This window comes from Cinclus cinclus, chromosome 4, assembly GCF_963662255.1.
Source record: "Cinclus cinclus chromosome 4, bCinCin1.1, whole genome shotgun sequence".
Classification (NCBI taxonomy): Eukaryota; Metazoa; Chordata; class Aves; order Passeriformes; family Cinclidae; genus Cinclus; species Cinclus cinclus.
In genome coordinates this window covers 25,289,310-25,309,594 of record NC_085049.1, presented here as the reverse complement: position 1 = coordinate 25,309,594, position 20,285 = coordinate 25,289,310, and the positions used below count along the sequence as shown (strand labels likewise).

Here is a 20,285-nt window from a genome sequence, read left to right as displayed (position 1 = left end):
GTTTCTTTGATGGTATTGCTTCCAGCAAAACATTACTTAGCTTCATTTGTAAGCATGTAGGATTCACTACTGAGAGAGGGGGTGCTAATGCAGGAGAAACAGCTGGTTAGAAGCTGCCAGCAATATCCCAAAACTTCCAGGAGTTTTAGCTGTTCATATGCATTCGTATGAAATACGTCCTCAAGATTATGAGGCAGCAAACCATGGTGTGGCTCCCAACCACAGCTCTGTGTGCCACTACCTCTGTCATTTATGACATACTTTTAGTGGAGCTTGTCCTTCTTTTAAACCTACAGCCAGGGGTGGAGTCCCTGCTTGGTGTCAGCTGGAGCTGAGCTGGCTCCCTCTGTGCCCTGCTCCATCCCATCCCAGGTTAGGCACCACAGGGAACCCAGTGCTGGGCAGAAAACTTAAAAACACGTGGGAAGAGACACCTAATGATGTCTCACACCTAGAGATCCTGTCTTGCATGACAAGGAGCACACTGAGGTCAGATGGGAGCTAAGCATCTTTCAGACAAGACAGAGGTAGTGGTTCACTGGCTGGAGAAGTGTGGAATCCACTGGATTTGCAGAGTCTATCAGTTAATTCCACAGTAAACAATTATCAACACGGTAAGGAAACATGGAGATGGTTGAAAAGCACAAAGATGAGGATTTGGGAAAATTCTGAGGAAATTAATGAGTGTTTTATGATACACTAGGAAAGAAATAATACCTTCTGGATGCTTCAAAAGAAGGTTCAGTTTCATTTACACTGTAAGTTATGGTAAATGACATTTAGTAAGCAGGAAATATAAAGAATAACATTTTGAGCTAGTTTTACATACAGTGAACCTGGAGTTAATTACACACTTTAAGAACTCAACATAAGTTTGGGTTTTTATGTTCTTGAAGGGAAAACAAACAAGGCCTAAACAAAACCATAACACTTTTTAAAATGCGACAGTTTCATATGTACAAGGCATAGCAGCTAAACAAGCAAATTATGTTGTTAGAAAATGTATTAAAATTAAAATTGTATCATAAAACCTATTAAAAATTAAAATATTAATATTGCCTGTCAAGCAGTAAGTTAGCTTCTCCACGCAGTTCTGCCAGTGGCCTGCAGAAGTTGGTAACTCATGACAAATTTCCCCTGGAGTAAAGATGAGCTTTGCAGCTACACTGTAGGATCAGAACAGATTTTTAATCTCTGCAGCACTAAGGCCACGTAAAGCTGTGCACAGTTCTACAACATGTAGGTTTTCCTTGTCATCCTCCACTTCTTAAGGATCATATCCTTAGGAAATACATTCTGAAGAGCATTCAAACGGCAGCAATGACATGAATGATTTTGCAGCCAAGAGCCTGGAGTGGCAGGGAAAGCAGTTTTGGACCAGCAATGATGCTCACTCCAGGCATGGTGATGCATCACTGCAAAGTGCAAAACCTAAAAAGATTATACCAGGTAAACAGAAACAGGCATTGGAGGGGGGTAGAAAACTCATGCTAGAATATTTTCCTGACTTTAAAAAAAAAGCCATGAACCAACAAATCCTCTTCTCTCAGACCTATGAACACTCCAGATTAAACACTTCAGTGCTGAGACAGAAATGACTGCTTGACTGCTGGGATACCAGTAAATGCAGCTGCACTCATTAGCAGGATATCCAAGTCTACAAAGGGCATAAAAATTCCAATAGCAAGCAGAGTCCTTTTAATGCCAGACTCATGTATTAAGAGTCTTCCCAAAATGCCAGAATTGAGACATGTTGTTCTCTATGCTGCACATCAGCCCTCTGAGGACTTGGAAAATTCACAGTCTGGGTTTTCTTCATACACCAATTGCCACAGAAGGTGCTGCATCAGAGGGGGATAAGTTTCAGAAGTGTCAAAGAGCCACACAATTATCTCAAAAGAGACAGCTCCTCACTAAAACTTGGTCTCTCATTCAGCAGTCTTCTCTACAATGGAAAAAAGTCACAAGAAAGCAAAAGATGGAGTCTAAGGAGAGATTGAATAGGGGCTGGAAATTAGGTGAAGGCAAATGACAAGAAGAAACCCTAAATTTGCTCTATTCAAGACCCCCAGACTTTTGTCAGGAGAGCAGGAGAGCACTGCAGTGGTAGAGAAGGAGAAAATGTTTTCAGGTATAAGTTTGGGAGCACCCTCTGAATTATAAGTTAAAAAAAAATGGGCACAAGCCTTGCAAGACTCCTTGCAATCTGTGCCAGATTTAATATGCTTGCCATGATAGCCAGAGTTTCTCAATGGGCAAGGACTAATTTTAGGAGCTCAGTTTCTTAAACCCTTTTTCCTTGATTAGAAATTTCATTCCCAGCTTAGCTAGGCAAATTGACTTTGATTCTTCCAAATTATGAATGAGATTTCTGTGAGAACCCACATTCACCAATAATCCCATGAATAAACACAGAGAAGACCTTTAGTGAACTGAGGCCTTCACAAGCAAGGGGATTAAGTATTTGATTTTATTCATTACCCTGCTGAATCTGAGAGAGTGATGTGATTGCAGAGCATGGGAGTGGGCTGAAATTGAAGCTCCTGAGATTTCTAAAAAGGGGAATTTTTTTTATTTGCCTGAGGGGATTTGCATTTATTTCCTCTAGTTCATTTATTTATTGAAATCTGGCTATTTATACTGATTTTAGCTGTACTATAAAACACACATATTACCCAAAATGGGGTGTCTCAAGTTCAAGTCTGAAATGGTAGGAAGGACCAAACTAATCATTTCTATAGGATTTTGAATATATAAGATGAAAAAAACAAGCAACAAAAAAAAAAAATCAGTTGAAATCAAGATTTTAAGAAAAAGTTAAAAAGACCTCTTGATGAGATTTAGACACTTTTATAGTCACTCATAATGTTTTAAGATAGACTACAATATCTCAAGCCAGGCCCTGATTCCCTCATTCTACAAAGTAATGAAGGAGGAGAAGAAAGGTGTACAAAATCTCTGGGATACCCCTGTAACCACAGAATGAAACATTTCCTCTGCCAATATAGGCAGGAAATTGAGGCAAGATGAGGATCATTCTGAGGGGAGCACTGACTTTTCCTAATATTTGTCACATCCTTCTGGATACTTGAGGACAAAACAGGCCATTTGTGAGGATCTATTTAATTTAGATCTATTTAATCTATTTATTGTGTTCCCTGAGCTTTTCACTGAGTATACAACAAACTGTTTGCACAGAAACCATTTCAATGTACAAAAAACTCATAGCAAGTAAAGGGGTTCACTTAGCCCCTCCTGGCTTTGCAGTCTAAGATGGTTCTGACTGTTTGGCTTGATGTGCATGAGGGGAATACATGTCTCTGCATGATTCCCACAAGTTCATAAGAAATAACTTAATAATAAATAACTCTCATCTGAAACAAACTTGGCTGAATGACTACACCCAGACAGCCCCATGCATCGGTTGCCTCTCAAGCTGATTGCTCACTGGGAAAACAAAAACCTAGCTTCATGTCTAAGGATGTCACATTTCTGGGCCATGTCTCATATTAGTGGGAAAAACTGAGACCTGGCCCATAATATTTGCCCTTGGCCAAGATCTTTTACAGCAAGATACACTGCCATGCTTTATTTCCCCAAGATGCCAAAGCAGTGACAACCCTAGCAGCAGGACACAACAGCTCTCACTGCAGGCAGCCTCCACAGCAACAGGGTATTTGAATCTCAGCGATGCCTTGCATGATTGTCCCAGTACAACTGGGGCTGCAATTTTATACATGCTTCCAATTATTGTGTTGCTACAGCTGAATTTGTAAAGGAATTCACCTAGCCTGCATTTCATCCCTGGATCAGGAGTTGCGTTAGTCATGCATGGAGAATTACATGGAAGGGGACTTAAAAGAGTAAATAGGACCTTTATTATGGTTTTGCAAAATACAAGAGCCACTTAGTTAAATACCTGAAGTATCCTTCTGTATTCATCTGTCTGCCAGGCAGTCTGAAATTACCAGCAAAATATAACCATGTTTGCATCAGCTATATCACAATTATAGTGTACAATGAAAAAACTCTGAGGTGTTTGCTGAAACCTGAGTTTCTTGGTGTTGTGGTCATGTACAGAATACTAATCAACTGTCAGCATGATTCTAGCTCTTGAACAATATTAAACTTTTTTTTTTTCACAATTCATAATGATGAAGGATTTAATAAGCTGTATCTATTATGTTTCTAAGATTTCTCATTTTTCTAATCTTTCCAAGGTTTCCAATATTTTTATCTAGGAAAAATCTTTCTCAAATACTTATTTCAAAACAATTGTGAGAACCATTTCAAGGTACATTCTGCTTACTCCTTTTATTTTTTTTTTAACTACTGAGAAAAACAATGCCCGATTGTGGTATAAAAACCTTCATTGCATGTCTCAAAGAAATTAACTGTGGTAGGTCATGTATTGTTCTGCCTTCAAAGCCTAAATTCATATATAATTAAACTAAATTTTGTGTAGCCTTGGTTTCTACTGTACCTGCTACTCCAGTGAGATCATCTGTTTAGAATAGCAGAAAGTGAAGCATAGCTAGAGAGCAAAAATGCCATGGATACTATCACAGGAAAAGCAAAAACCATCCAGTTTACAACATTGCTGAAAGAACAATATGACAAATGAGGTGGGGGAGTCAAGGGATGGGACAACGAAATATTGGTCTCTGTGACAAAATTCCCTCTTTTCTCAGCAAAAAGATAATTGAGAGGAGTTTGGCTTGGTAGTTTTAAAGAAACAGAACTGATCTTTAAAACCAAGGAACAAGTCTTGGTGTTACAGCAAATCACTTCCACTGTCTCTGCCCTGCCTAGGCTTGAGGAGTGCTTCCTGCCCCGCTTAATTTCTGTGGGAAGTTCTCATTCATTGGTTCCAAATCCAAGGCCTGACCTCATGGGCAGCTCTCCTTTCAGAAACAGCTTTTTCCTAGCCTTTACTTTTAAGGTGTTTGGTGTGCTCAGGCTGCTTTTTGAGTGTATTACTGTGAAGAGTGACACTGTTCCATAGGTGAGGCTTGGGTAGGTATCAGGGAAGGAGGAAAGCATTGCTCACATGTAATTACATTTTTTTCTGCCAGCAGTAGCAGTGGTCTGAGTGAGAATACAACCTTTCCTTTAGGCTGGAACCCCACACATCCCACAGGGCTGGAGAAGATCCACAGTTTCACTGGTGGATACAAGAACAACATGACAATGCTGACCTCAATTATAGTGAGTACTGAAGCCTATTTGATAAAAGGAATAGCCTATGTTTCTATCCAGGTCATTTGCTAGGCCAGTATATAAGATACTAATCACCAGACTAGCTTCTTTCCCTCCCTGGGGCACCCTGCTCTGCCTGCACTGAAAGTGACAAAACAGTGAAAATTCCTGAGTTTGCAGGTGATGCATTCCAGAGAGGATCTGGGTGATGGTAATCTCTCAGCATGCAGTTCTGAGGCATGAAGTTTACATTTCTCGCAGCAAATCTCAGCCTCCTCCTTAAATGAATACAGAAATTATTAGCTATATAAACATACTTGCTCCAGTGAACTTTTCCCTCCAGGGTCTGCATCTCTCCCAATATAGCAAGGAGAAGTGAAGACTTGCCACAGCCAACTTGGCCCACAATCATTGTCATCTGACCTATGGTAATAGTAAAAACAACAAAACACTTTTTAAAAAGAGAAAAAAAAAAACACTAGTTCCAGTTCACAAGGCCCAGATAGATTCAACTCTAGAGCACTTGAACGGATTCAATAATTTTTTTAGCATTCACTACATAAATGAGCAAAACAGCATGTATTCATCTATGGAAACCATTAATGGATTGCAGTAGCACACTAATCTCCAAAAGAATGAGACTCTTGCTCTTACCTATATTAACATTTGTTTTATGGGACTGTGTTACTCTATGAAAGTTTTTAGGGTCAAATGATATATGGTGAGGAATGATTATTCAGCCTGGAGTTCCATGAGAAATTGGACCAATCTAATAAATGAATTGAAATTAATTTGGGCCAATCTAATAAATAAACTGAAAGAAGACCCACTGCTCTTCTCTGCTTTGCTGTGCTTCTCCTTCACCCCCCTGCCCCCCTCCCACAGACATTTTACTCCAGTCTTACTCTGCACTGACAACAGATCTTCCCTTAAACTGATTGAACTCACTAATTGTGCTGGCCAGTGCGTTTCATAGACTCACAGAATGTTTGTGTTGGAAGAGACCTTAAAGATCACTTCATTTCAACTCCCTGCCACGAGCAGGGACCTTCCACTTTCCCAGGTTGCTCAGAGCCCCATCCTGCCTGGCCTTGGACACTTCCAGAGGTCCAGTGGAAAGCCACAGCTTCTTTGGGCAACCTCTGCCAGGGCCTCACCACCCTCACAGGGAAGATTTGTTTCCTCATACCCAATCTAAACCTTTTCTCTGTCAGTGTGAAGCCATTCCCCTTTGTCTTGTCACTCCAGGCCCTTGTCAAGAGTCTCTCTCCATATTTCTTGTAGTGCCCATTTAGGTACTGGAAATTTTCCAATTAAGCTTCTCTCCAGCAGGGAAGCCAAGGGTCTTATTCCTTTCAAAGGAGGCAAACTCTGGCTCACTCAGCCTGTGGCCTCAGACTGTAAACTCCTTGGAGCAAAGACATTCTGCTGGTGATACTTAATGCTACATGGAAACAAATCATACAAGCTTGGGGATTACTAAATAACCACGTGACAGCAACCTAAAGTAATACTCTATTTTAAAACAAAGCCCTTGATATGAGATCAAATTAAATCATAAGACTATTTAATAACACAAAATGCCAGCATATGGTGTTATGAATATTGCAACATTATGAACAAAACAAAAAATAAAGTTATTGTTATTATTAATAGCATTTTCTACTTTTCACACTTGCTGTACAAGTATTCCAAAACAAACCAGCATTTTGTAAACCTGTGGAATCTCTAGCCAAAGACATTAAGGATGCAAGGAATCACAGGAACTTGATAAAGAGAAATTCATTGAGAGACAAAATAATTAAGGATTTCTTGACAGAAAAACTCTGTCTTCTGAATGAAAATAGTTGTGAACTGGAAAACTGTTATGTTGGTAAATGGAAAAGTATTATACATAAGCGTTGCTGAAAATAACATACTGAGTTAGATGGACCTTTGGTTTGAATGAGTCTGGAGTTTTCTATTTTTTTCAATTTCTCTGTTAAAATAATAATAATATTTTTTCAATAACTTCTCATGCTGATTCTAACTCTTGATTTAGTTTGTGCTATTATAAAACTATATAAACTATATAGATGCATAAAAGACAGATAATTTATCTAATGATATTACTATATGAGCAACACAACTCATGACCTTGCATACATTTTTAACCTCTATTTTTTTCTTATAAAATTCTAAATGTGTACCTTTGTGCATTTCAAAACATCAAGAAGTGGAATTAATAACAGTTTGACATTATATATTTAATGTTTAAGGTGTGCTTTCATCCTACCTGTTGGGATTCTAATGTTTATGTTGGACAGTGTAGCTAAACCACTTCCCCATGAAAAGTATCCATTAATCACCTACAAAACAATTACCACAAATCAGACATTTAAACACAGGAGGGGAAAAAAATAGAATTATTAATTTAGATTTAAAATACCTTCATAAAATAAATCTGTAATTAATAGACATAGTGTGGTATGGTTACACACACAGAGAAAAAAGCAAGCTAAGTTTACAAAGATTGCCAAACCCAAAAAAGCTTGAATAAGAAAAGATAAATACACAAATGTACATAGTGTTTGTAAGGCAATAAAGGGATGATCTTGAGCTGAGCTCTATTTACCAAATACTTTCATTCTGATAAATATGAGAGTAAAATTCATGATGCCTCTTTGTTTCCTGAGAAGACACAAAATAACTGTAAAAACTGGTCTGAAGCTCACTCTTCTCTCTGTAAATTTGGCTAAAGTGCTAACTTATTTAAGGGCTTTCTCTTGCCATGGAAAATTTGAAATAACAGCAGCAATTGGGCACCATCAGGTACTGTTGCAGGAGGACCTGCTCCCTATTTTCATGAGGGAAAACATTTTCCAAACCACCTTAATGGCCACATCATCAATCTCCACGGGCCGTGTCTGCTTCCTTGCTGGCTGCTCGTAGCTTTCAAGCTGATACCTCAGGGGCTGCCTCCTGTTGATGGCCTTGGTGTGCTACACAGAGAGAAGTGAAAACAGGAGAAAAGTTGGAATCCTCATGAGGAGATAGCATTTGGTGCCCTGTAGAGCAAACAATTCATTCCCTTTCCTACCACCATTCCAGCTCAGGAGAAGCAGCCAGTGCTTTTCTATTTGTGATAATACTGATACACCACTGTCATGCACACATTTTAAATGTTTTGAACACCCTTAACTGAAGCACAGAAAATACTGTGACTTTTTGCTTTCCATGCTTAACCATCCCATTTCTTCTCAAATCCTCTCCCCATCATCTACAGTCTCTGTAGGACTAAGGAAAAGGTGGATAGGACAAATAAAATAAAGGCTGAAACAATCTCATGTTTGTTTCTTTTGTTATTATTGTTAGCCCAGAAAAACAAGAAAGATATTGTTCCAGTTTGGAAAGCTAAAAAAATATTTTGTGTTAATCCTTTCTTTCTGTTACCATCTTCGAGTTTCAGTCATGTTTCAAATTGTACAGTATGTTTGAAACTGTTGAAATATATAGCTTTAGAAAAATGTTGAAATGAAGAAAACCACCTTTCCCCAAATCATCTTCATTGTAGTTTTTTGTCCCCAAATTTTACTCAAATTCACTGTGTGTTTAGTACTTCAGAAACAGCATTTTGGAATTAATTCCTATTGCACCTTTCTGAATTTCCCAAAGCAGGAATTGTTCCTCCATAAGAATACTCAGTATAAGATGGATTGTACAGGCAATATACAGTACAAACCCCATAACCACAAGAAATCTACCTGGGCCTTCTATAAAAATGAAGAAGGTTGAATATTAAAATATGTTGGCATATAATGGTTGATTTAGGTTGTTTTGGTTTTTTTTAAGTATTTACACTTCAGCAGTGCTTAACTATGTTTGGGGACCCTTCATGTCATAAAAAACACAGAGATTAAGTCATAAAAGAGGTAAAACTAGTCAATATTAGAGCCAGGCTAGAAATCAAAGCTCCCAGGCTCTGTCAGCTTGGCCACTGGCCTTCTAAGGGTCTATATGGCCTCTCTGGTTTGAAATTCAGTGTCATAAAGCAGAACTTACAAGTCCTGTGTGCTTCTTGCAGGATTCATAAGGTACAGAGCTGTCCCCCCCTCTCCAGCTGTCATCTCCAATCTCATCACTCAGGAGAAACTCATTCAGCTTCTGTACACTTGAAAGAAAGCAGGACAGTGAGTTACATAAACCCAGGTTTCCACGAATACATTTCCTTTTTTGTGCAGTCACGCCAGCAGGATTTATCAGAAATGTTCCAAAAGAAGTTCATGGGATACTTTCATCTGCCACCCTGATGGTAAATGAAGATTTATGTGTATGGAAGAAGGACAGATGAAAATAATTAAGCATTGTACTGGTAGCTGGGAATGAAGAGCTGAGCAAGTCATGAGGGTGCCAAGGGAGCTCCATGGGAATGGTTTCCCTCTTGGCAGGCTTATCCCTGCTGTGCCTTTCTCAGGCTGGTGCAGTCAGGGCGCAGAAATAAGTAATTCACCCACCTCTATCCTCTGGAAATGCCAGGGCAGTGGGTGCATCCTGACACAGCTTTTGCATAATTTAAAAAAAAAAAGACATTAAAGCTATTAGAGACTGTCCAAAGGAGGTCATGAGGATGGTGAAGGGTCTGGAGGGGAAACCATGTGAGGAACAGTTGAGGTCACCTGGCTTGTTCAGCCTGGAGAAGAGGAGACTGAGGAGAGACCTCACAGCAGTTCTGCAGCTTCCTCACCAGGTGAAGTGAAGGGGAAAGCTCTGCAGCTTCTTCATGACAGAAAGTGAGGGGGCAACTACTGATCTCTGCTCTCTGTCACCAGTGCCGGGACTCAAGGAAATAAGGGGAGGTTTTAGATTGGTTATCAGGAAAAAGTTCTTCACCCAGAGGGTGGTCAGGCACTGAAGAAGGTTCCCCAGGGAAGTGTTCACAGCTGCAAGGCTGACAGAGTGCAACATTTGAACAATGCTCTGAGGCACAGGGTGGAATTCCTGGGGTTTTCAGTGCAGGGCCAGGAGCCGGACTCGGTGGTCCTGGTGTGTCCCTTCCAGCTCAGCATATTCTGGGATTCCATGGTTCTATGCACTGCATGCCACCTCAGCACAGCAACTCTTTGCCTACCTCTTGAAATTGTCCACTGGGAAATACAGTGCTCAGGTTCAATTAACTCTTTATCACAGGAGGATTTGATCCCCTTTCTGTCCCCTTTCCTTTCAGAGTGCCATAAGCACCTGGGTCTTTGTCATTCCAGGGAATGGATGAACAAAATCATACACCAGTCATGGTGAAACTACTACCTTGCAAAAACTAAAATCAAGGTGCATTGGGCCAGAGACTGAGAAAGCAGAAGGACATATGCCTTCAGATCAGTGATTTGAACATTAATATGCAAATGGGAAAGTAGTCAATCTCAAAGCCTGCATTGTATTAAATTGTATTAAATTATTAAAACACCTTCAAGCCACAGAGAGACAGGTTAGCAAGAAAGCACTGCTATTGTCATTATTTCCTCCTGCAGCATGCCTGTTCCTATCTCCTCTCTTGAACAGAAAGTTTATATGCCTCATAAATTCTGATATGTTTCCACATCAGAATTTCATTCTTACATAATGGGCTAAGCAAGAATTTGTTTTCTTGTATAAGATACAAGACCTTGTTTTGATCATGCATCTAAAATGACATCAACCTTTATTTTGCATTTGAATGAGGTACCCTCATAAGTTTTATTGGCACTAGACCTACTCTTGAACAGAAAATTGAGATTCTGACCAAAGTATAAGCTCATAATCACAAAAATAATAAGCACATACTCATGTATGTATTTGATTGAGGATAGAGCCATGAAGTGGCCAAACATACATTCTTTATCCTTCACTTGGGGGACATGATGTTCATGGGAGAAAGATGTTAGGGAATGAGTTTGACAAAGGATGCAGTTTGTTTTGGCAAATCTGGTCTTTAAATATTGGCCAGCATTGTTAAAGAAAATGTACACAACATTTTGATATTAGGGCTATGCTAAACATAGTACAGAGATGTAGAGGCTTGGATGATTTATAGAGGAGCCTGGAGATTTTCCACTACTCAGAAATCATTTTCAACCTAGGGAAAACATCTCATGTGGCCCTGCTCCTGCTGCTGCTTTGATAAAAATAAACTCTGTTTAATTATTTTTGTTTTTTAAAGTCAGTGTGGTGCTGGCAAATGACAGCTGTGGAGCCTGAAGTCCCCCTGACTGCTGTTGGGTATTACCATTACCCACCAAAAAGAGACAGTGACAGCAGCAATGCAGTGTCTTGCCTATGTGCCTCAGCCTTGGCATGAAAGAATGATGTTTGTGGCTGGGAAGGTCAGTTCTGTTTTCACATCCTGCTAGCGCTTGGCATCTGACACTCTACTGCCAGCCAGGTGTCACTTTGCACCTCTTGGGACATCTTGGCAGTGTGTAGGTCTGCATAACCACCCTACGGCTGTGACTCTGTCCATACAGGCCACTGACACAACACCCAAAAGCCTGAAACTTGACTTACACTAATCTGCTCCTTCAAGATTAAGTGCTCTGTAGCCCAGCATGAAGGAAGCTGCTCTGTTGGGCTGTTTTATGGATATAAATACCTGGAACAGGATGCAGGACATCATTAAATTCTCACTTATAGCCCAATGCACTTTATGTGGAGGTAGGATTAAGCCAATTACTCTTCCTTGCTTCAGCAGTGCTGGTCTTGCTAGAGAGCTTCACACCAGGCTCTCTCACCCCCTCAGTGCTGACAAGAGTCCAGAGAGTGTGAGGGAAGAGTGGTGGTGGGTGACCACAGTGTGAGAGAAGGAGCATCTCCCATGGAAGGACAGTGCAGCTCTGAATCTGAACTGCCAAAGTTAGTGAAATTGTAAAAAGAATGGAGCATTAGGAATCACAGAACCACAGAATGGCATAGGTTGGAAGGAATCTCAAAGACCACCTCATTCCGACCCACCTGCCATGGCAGTGACACTTTCCACTATCCCAGGTTGCTCAGAGCCCCATCCAGCCAGGCCAGAACACTGCTAGGAATCCAGGGGAAGCCACAGCTTCTCTGGGCAACCTCTGCCAGGGCCTCACCACCCTCAAAGGGAAGATTTCTTTCCTCATACCCAATCTAAACCTTTTCTCTGTCAGTGTGAAACCATTCCCCCTTGTTCTGTCACTCCAGGCCCTTGTCAAGAGTCCCTCTCCATCTTTCCTGTGGGCTCCCTTCAGGCACTGGAAGGCCACAGTGAGGTCACTCCAAAGCCTTCTCCTGTCCAGGTTGAACCATCTCAATTCCTTCAGCCTTTCCTCCAAGCAGAGCTGCTCCATCCCTCTAATGCCTTTGATGTCGCTGCTCTGGATTGGCTCCAGCAACTCCCTGTCCTTCCTGTGCTATGTTTCTTCATCTCTGTGTCATGCAGTAAAAAGGAAAGGTCACTCTGATTTCTCACACATCTTTTGCATCACAGTCCCACCTCATAACCCTCTTACACATGAGCAAGAAGAAACAACCTTTTCTGGTACTGAACATGAGTGTTCAGAAGTTGGAGGAAGGAGAAGGACCACTTACCTCACTATGGCCTTAACTGCAAAACGAACCACTGTGGAGAGCAAGAACAGAGGTGTGACCAGGATGTGGAACAGCGACAGGGATGCAAATGCCTGGGCGGGCTGCAACGGCTTTTCATTGGTGTATGCGTAGGTCACAAAGGTCTGTCACATCAGGGAAAGAGCATGTCAGGACAAGGACTCTTGAACAAGATGGACAACGACAACAAGCAAAATATTTTGCTCATTTAAGGCTAATAACTACCTCAGTTCACTGGGAATCAGGATAAACTGAGAAAGAGAAAGGTTTGTTCTGTTAAAGTGAAATAGATTTTAAAATCTTGACAGTGATTTCAAGAGGTTTACACATTGAAGAGTGAAAAAGTTTTCATTGTAAAATCTAGCATTTGATTACAGTTTTGTAATTGACTTTAGATTTTACAGGAAACACACAATCCAGAAAAAAACAAAACAGTAAGAATATAACAAATCTTAGGGGTTTTTTTCACAGATGCAGAATTCTGGTCATAAATGTTCCGGTTCTTGTACACACTCTCAGTATACTCTGCCCTCAAAATTTGGTCCATGAAAGCTCCTTACTCACCAGCATGGCATAGTTCCTCTAGTACGTGAGGATGAGACTTAAACCTGGCTAGAGGACAAGGAAAATTTATTCCTCTTTAAACTGCAGAGTACCCTTTCTTGAAAACTTTAATGGTGCCTCATAATGCATTTTGAAACAGGAATGAGTTTTGCTGCTAAAGAGACAATAAAAGATACTCAAAACCTCTTTTGAAAAGAGCTTTTCAAAATGGGTCCTGTTTCAAGCTTTAAAGATCTTTCTCTTTCTTTCTTTCTTTTTCTTTCTTTCTTTCTTTCTTTCTTTCTTTCTTTCTTTCTGTAAAAAAATTCAAGATGCAATGATTTTTCTTTCTTATAGTAAAAGATTATTTTTCTCTCTGGTTTTACAAATCCACCTTCTGGGAATTAAAGCTTACAGTGTCATGCTCTTCTGCAGTTAGCAGGGGCACCTTAATTCATCTGCTGGTTTTATGAAGAATAGGTCCTACATTACAAATGCTGACCTTCTATCCTTTTTACACTCCCTCCCCCCACTTTCCTCTCTCTTTTCTATAAGGAAAACTGAAAAAAAAAATCTTACTGCAAGAACAGCTGCTATTGGTATGGCTGCATTCATAAAAACTGGGAAAGAGAAATAAAACAAGCATCAGATTATAGGAAATAAGAAACAAACAATTTTACAGTAAGTGTAAGACATTAAAATAATCCAGTTGTTTCCAATTCAAGTAATTAAAACTCCCAAAAGAAAATTAGTCTGCAGGAAGAAATTTCCTTCCCTGATAGTCAGAGACCTTAAACACACCAGCAAATAAGCCATGGAATTCTCTCATTTGTCTACTCCACGAAACTGGGATAAAAATCATTACATGTACAATTAATATGAAACACAACTAAAACCCTTCTACATTTCAGAAAACACAATTTATATGCAGAAAGCATAATATATCTTTGCTGCAGGCACAGCTGCCAATATTATCTGGATCCTTCTTACTATATACTACACAATGAAGGTAACAGAAAACTTACTGCAAAAAAAAATCAACAATATGTATTTTATCCTTCTGAATTTCTGTGTTATGTATTTATCAAGCCTTTTTATTTTAATGACATTATTCACAGACAAAAGTGTCACAAGCACAATTGTATCTCTCTTTAGTTGAAGTTGGGAGGAATAGTGACATGAAAAACAGGATATTTTTCTGAGCACTAATACCACAGTTACTTACTGGAGAGAGATGTATGAAGTGCAAAGGTTTTGAGACTGGTGAGCTCTTTCATTCTCGTTTCTTCCACACTTGTACAAAATATGTGCTCCCAGGCATACAGCTTTAATAGCTTAATGCCCTTGAGTATCTCATTGGTTTTCTTTAATCTCTCAGTAGAATAATCCTTCATTTCAAGAGAAAACCAGGGAAAAAATTGTAACCATTTGTAGCATTAACGACAACCCTCTTTTCTCCTCAATTCTGTTGTTAAATTAGTTTTTAAAAAAATGTTGTTTGTTTGTGATTTTGTACGGGTGCCCTACTGAGAAAAGAACATAAAATTTCATTTTCTTTGGAGATATTAAAGTATTTACAACCATTAGGGGAAATTAAGTGATCCTTTTCTGCAAAGAAAAATAACTGAAAACATCTCAACCCTTCAAGAGAGGGTGAAACTCAGGGAGGTGGGTTAGTAGGCCAATGGTGTCCATAACAATAGACAGAAACCTAAATCTGTGTATTTACTTATTCAAGAATCATTCTGGGATATAGCTGTAAAAATAAGTGAGATATTTATCACTGTATTTAGCTAATTTCCCCTCATCAGAAAACAGCTATCATAAATTTTGGTAAAATCATGAGTTTTGGTAAAATCATAATCCAAAAGATGTTATGAGTCAGAGGAAGTCAGAATAGAGCAGCAGGAAGGATTGAGATTATTTCTGAAATTATGCAAAGATAAATCCTCTGTACAATTTGTACAGGTTACAAAAACTGGCACAACTCAACAGGATTGAAGTGTGCTGGCAATTAGACCCATGCATCAATAATTTGCTTAGTGAATATTAAGATAAAAAGGATCTATAAAAATTTGGCAACTTAAACATCAAAGGTTTATTTTAAAAGTCCAAGGGTCACAGCAATAAAGTTAAAAATTAGACAAAGGAGCAGAAAACATTTCTAATGGGTGAACTAAATGAGGCAGAAAAATAAACTTACAGCACTGAAGAATTTAGATATGAATAGATAATAATCTAGCAATGCAAACTGATTTTTGGAAAACACCAAAGCTTGGGCTGAGAGTAAAAAATCTCAAGACTTTACAGAGGGAGGTTGTGCACATTCTTTAATAGTTTCCTGCTATAATTTATCAGTCATTTGCACTGTTTGTTAACATCGCATGCAATACAGCATCTGCATGTGAGAATAACACCCTTTCATGGAGTGGAATTCAGACTGAATTGTGCTCTTTGGATTAAAAATACTCCTTGTGGAGAAGGCAGGTCAAGGCCCACATACTTTTTTGATATTCTCTTCTGACAAACTGTGAGGAAGGAAGAGACATAGAGCCACAGAAAAACAGAGACAGTGAAACTGAGGGATGGCCTGCACAAAAGCACACAGTGTTTTTCACTAACTACAAGAACAGAACCCAGAAACCCTGTCCTCATTTATGGATCACAAATAATAATTTTGTCACTGAAATAATTCACTTACAAGAGTGCTCTTCTGAGCCTCAGCCAGCTTGGTGGCTATGAAGTACTGGATGGGAGCTAGGAGCACAATGACAGCAGCCCCGACCAAGGCGCTCACTCCCAGTAGGTTATAGAGGAGGATCACACCCATTATTATCTGTGAAGAGAAAAGTAACACAAGGAAAAAAAAAAAAGATTTCAATATGCCAGAACCACACCAAGAGAAAAATGTTTGTTCTTCTAATAAACACTTAAATGGTTCGTAGGAATCAGCTGAGCCCATACTTCAGGAGGTCACATTTGGAAAGTGTGGGAAATAAACCCAGAAGCCTTTCTTTCTGACATTAACTAAATAGTTTGTGTTAGTGCCTGGTAGTTCTAATTCCTGACAGGGTTTCCACAAAACTAGAGGAGCATTAAAATGATGGTGCTTGCCCCAAGGCATTTTACAGAGCTCCTGGCCTCAAGTCCTGTTTACATTAGAGTTCCTTACCTCACTCTGGAAGCATTCAGAGGTCTTAGGGCTGTCATGGATCACAGTTGCATTCTGTTGTAGTGTCCCTGTGCAACTGCAGGCACAGGGACATCACAGACAGGCACTGAAGCACAAAGCAGATGTGCTGGGACTGACACAAAATGAGCTTGGGCATCAGTACCATGCAGCTCTGGAGGAAAATGCTGCCTTAGCCCAGCAAAGGGTTTGGGAACACTTTGGGAACACTTCACACAGAAGGTTACCTGGGAATGGCTGTGATGTGACTGCTGTGATTCTGGTTCCTGAGTTAATTCAAGCTCTGCTATATAAATATTTCTAATAAAAGCTCTATTTTGTGGTAGAGAGATGTCCTCAGTGATAAGAGGACATACAGAATTAGTTGCGTATCTCATACTTCCATCTCTTAAACAAGTCTGTCTTTAAATCTCCCTTCTTATTATACAACATCAGAAGTAAGAATCAATGGAGCTTAACATTTTTAAAGCAATATTCAGCTTTTCAGGCTCCTGTACTGCAAATTACCATACCTAGTCACAGCAATCAGATCACCTGTTAATTTAATAACTTTCAAAGTATTGATAGCAACACTTTCATCCACTTCACAGGATGTGAAACAGTGAAATGAAACACTATATATTATTTCTGTTTCCAGATAGCTTTTTTTCCTTTTTTACATAAACTATTTAATGACACTCTAAACCCTACCCAACCCATTAGTAGTAGTAATTACTGCCTAATAAAATAGATTACTGATACAATTTTCAGGAAATTCAGCAAAATAGATCTACTATAAGAGTTGGTTCTACCCCTTTTAAAAATTCTTTAATGTCAGTGGGATCACTGAAAGATAAGGACCATACCAAACACACCCTGAGCTAAAATTCTGAAGAGGCTACAGGAGTCCAAGATTCATGGAAAATCAGTATGTCTCAGGTCATTAAGTCATTGGCATTTTTAAAGATTTCTTTCAAGCTAAATAATTGCAACCTTTTCTTCCTACAGATGTGCCTCTATTTCTTTGTGGAAAGCCTCATTAAGAAGCAGATGTGTTCAGTGATTGATTCTGCTTAGATGAGAGCTCCTCTGAGTGCTGTCAGTGTTCATGTCAGCCATGGAGCAGGATTCAATTGCTGTTGGTCCTGCCACAAAACCCAATTACAAGTGGACACTGCAGAAGCAATGATTAGTGGTGATGCCAGGTGGCAAAGTAAAAGCAATGGATTTGTGTCAGCAGTGGAAGAAATATGAGCAGGAAAAGGATTGCAGGTCCTCATTCTTCAAGTCACATACATGGAAATCCTGCTGATAAACCCCTCTCTCTTCACTGGCCCTTGGAGAGACACCTTTCCAGCCCTTGGGCCACCTTTCTACTTGTTAATCTTAGTGGGAAGTGCAGGTTTCCCTCTGGATTTTGTAGTAGTGTCCCAGACATGCACTCTCCTCAGCCAGGCTAGAGGATCTCTGAAATCAGGCCCTCACTTGGATGCTCTACCTGAACGGGCATTGCCCACAGATTGGGGCACAGGAACAAGAACCACATTAATTGATTTGTTTCTATGGCAACCAAGTTATTGATTTGTCCCAGTGTCATCTCTCCCATGGACAAGTTGGATGTAGAAAGCCTCAGGATCTTATTATATATCATTGCCTGCAAGAAAGGGGGAAAAAAGGAAGTTACTAAAATGGTGTAATTATGAAAGAACAGTAGCAGTGGGATATTTCAAACTTCATCATCAGCCTTTACCTAGGACAGCCCTTCTCCCAGTCTCTCACCTGAGACAGAGAGAGATGGAGACAGAGTGAGAGAAAGCACAAGAGAGAGAACTGACTTTAAAAATCTACAATTCCTCTTAAAAGGTTTGTTGCTTAATGCAGACCTAAAATAGAACAAAAAATTACAACAAAATATAAAAATTTAGGAAACTGGCCAAAGAACCTTTTTAACAAGCATTTGGTGAACCTGCTTTCCTGTCAAAGACATCCTTGTTTCTGAAAAGACAGGCAAATTCATGCTGTGAAGTTTGATCAGAGTGGGTATGCATTCCTTTGGGTTTCTCTCCCTTACCCGACCATTCCTTTCCATAAAATCTGTAGGAATTTAACAGGGTTTAAAATTAAACAGGGCCTACATCTTCTGAATTTTAAAGACAAAAAGTGTTAAAAATAATTTTTCCTTTTTGACCCATTTTCTTCACGATTAAAGTATATCCTGTAGAATTAATCAGAAATGCCTGGTGAATTAAGTCAGCTGCATATGCTCCCAAGACTCCCAATTTTGGTAAGTGGGAGTCACAAAAAGGAAAGAACCAGGTGCCCTTTCATTCCCAAGCCTGTACCATCTATCCTGGGAGAAGGCAGAAAATGTTTGAAGCAGCTCCATCAATCAGAGCGAGTACAAAAAAAACCCCAAAAAACTTCCATGCTTAGATTATATTCCCATGGTTAGTTACATCTGGCAAAACATCAGTTCCAGCTTCTGGATTGCTACTGCTGCCTGTGGAGTTTGGTTTGTGCAGAGCCCTGCTACACCCCCCTCAACGTGCTGGGCTGGAGCTGCTGGCTCCAGTTCATAAACAAGGCTCTCACAGAGGGTTAAGGGATGCTGGGGTTACAGACACAGCCCTGCAGATGAATCACTCCCGTCCCATCCCACAGGGCTCTGTGCTAAAGGGCATAAATATCCAGAATCACCACTCCCGACGCATGCACAGCATTCCCATAAAACAAGGACACTCTGCAGATGACTCTGTCCACAGTCAGAAGAAGCAAACTCATAAGCAAATGAACAAAGCAGATGCAGAGCCAAAATTACACAGCTGCTCTTTACCTATGTCTGATTGTCTGCAAAGATGTGTTTTTATATGCATGGGTTTTTTATGGGTGTTAAATTAACAACAGGTTAGAATGATGGGATTAGCTTTTAGCAAGAGAAATTGCTGCCAGCAGTTTGCCAGCACTACTTTGTCCAGTTTTCTGTATAAAAATACAGCACATATCTTCTCTGAAACCATCATATCAAGTCAGTCTTCAGGTAAAGAATGAGACAAATGAAAGCACAAAGCTGGAGCTGTTATTAGTGAATCTCCTGGCAGATCTTTGCTCACCAGTAAGGCACCCCGGAGGTTGATGCCAGTCTCTGTAGTCACATAGTAAGATGCCTGCAGGAATGTCCTCTGCAGGATAAGGGCCAGGAAGAGAAGGACTGCCAAGACATAAACATTCCTGAGGAATTCCTCCGATGAAAGGTAGGAGTTTGATGGATCCTTCACCTGAAAAGAAAGGAATGATGATGCAAGTGCTATAGGAGGGCATATTCTATGTATATTCCTGAGAAGCTGGTAATAACCAAATTTAATCATTGCATTAGATAGACTAAAACATACTGATGGTATTATGGGAAAGTTATAGAAATCAGATTTCTCACTGATCTCCATACCAAAATCATTTGGATACAAATTTAAAACTCCACTCCTGTTCCAAAGACTGAGGATTGAGATGTTTTAGCAGTTCTAAAATAACATAATTCTAGCAGGGAAGGAACAATAAGATCACCATATCTGCCTTGTCTTTAGTTTCCCCATCAGATTCTGGTGATTTGTAGGATAGTAGGATATTTTCTACTGACTGCTACCCAGTAGAAAATAAAGCTCATTAAACCTGCCCCACAAAGAAGCTGCAAGAAAGTATTTTTTATTATATGGGATTAGTTATTTATGTTGCATTTCCATCTTACGGAAACAATTCCTTCCACAAATATAGTCTATGACACCCATAAATTCTGAATAAC

General features: G+C 39.7%; 1 protein-coding gene across 3 annotated transcripts in view; it reads right to left on the bottom strand.

The window, feature by feature from the left end:
- Nucleotides 1-20,285, bottom strand: part of ABCC9 (ATP binding cassette subfamily C member 9) — a 60,508-nt gene that overhangs the window by 28,616 nt on the left and 11,607 nt on the right. For all 3 annotated transcript variants that reach the window (XM_062490932.1, XM_062490933.1, XM_062490934.1), the window contains 11 exons: nucleotides 19,603-19,767; nucleotides 17,991-18,146; nucleotides 16,025-16,159; nucleotides 14,549-14,711; nucleotides 13,903-13,943; nucleotides 12,763-12,905; nucleotides 9,241-9,349; nucleotides 8,070-8,180; nucleotides 7,475-7,547; nucleotides 5,517-5,622; nucleotides 718-756 (listed from right to left, as the gene is read on the bottom strand). In XM_062490932.1, coding sequence (XP_062346916.1) covers nucleotides 718-756; nucleotides 5,517-5,622; nucleotides 7,475-7,547; nucleotides 8,070-8,180; nucleotides 9,241-9,349; nucleotides 12,763-12,905; nucleotides 13,903-13,943; nucleotides 14,549-14,711; nucleotides 16,025-16,159; nucleotides 17,991-18,146; nucleotides 19,603-19,767 — 1,241 coding nt within the window. The remainder of the gene's footprint in view (nucleotides 1-717; nucleotides 757-5,516; nucleotides 5,623-7,474; nucleotides 7,548-8,069; nucleotides 8,181-9,240; nucleotides 9,350-12,762; nucleotides 12,906-13,902; nucleotides 13,944-14,548; nucleotides 14,712-16,024; nucleotides 16,160-17,990; nucleotides 18,147-19,602; nucleotides 19,768-20,285) is intronic.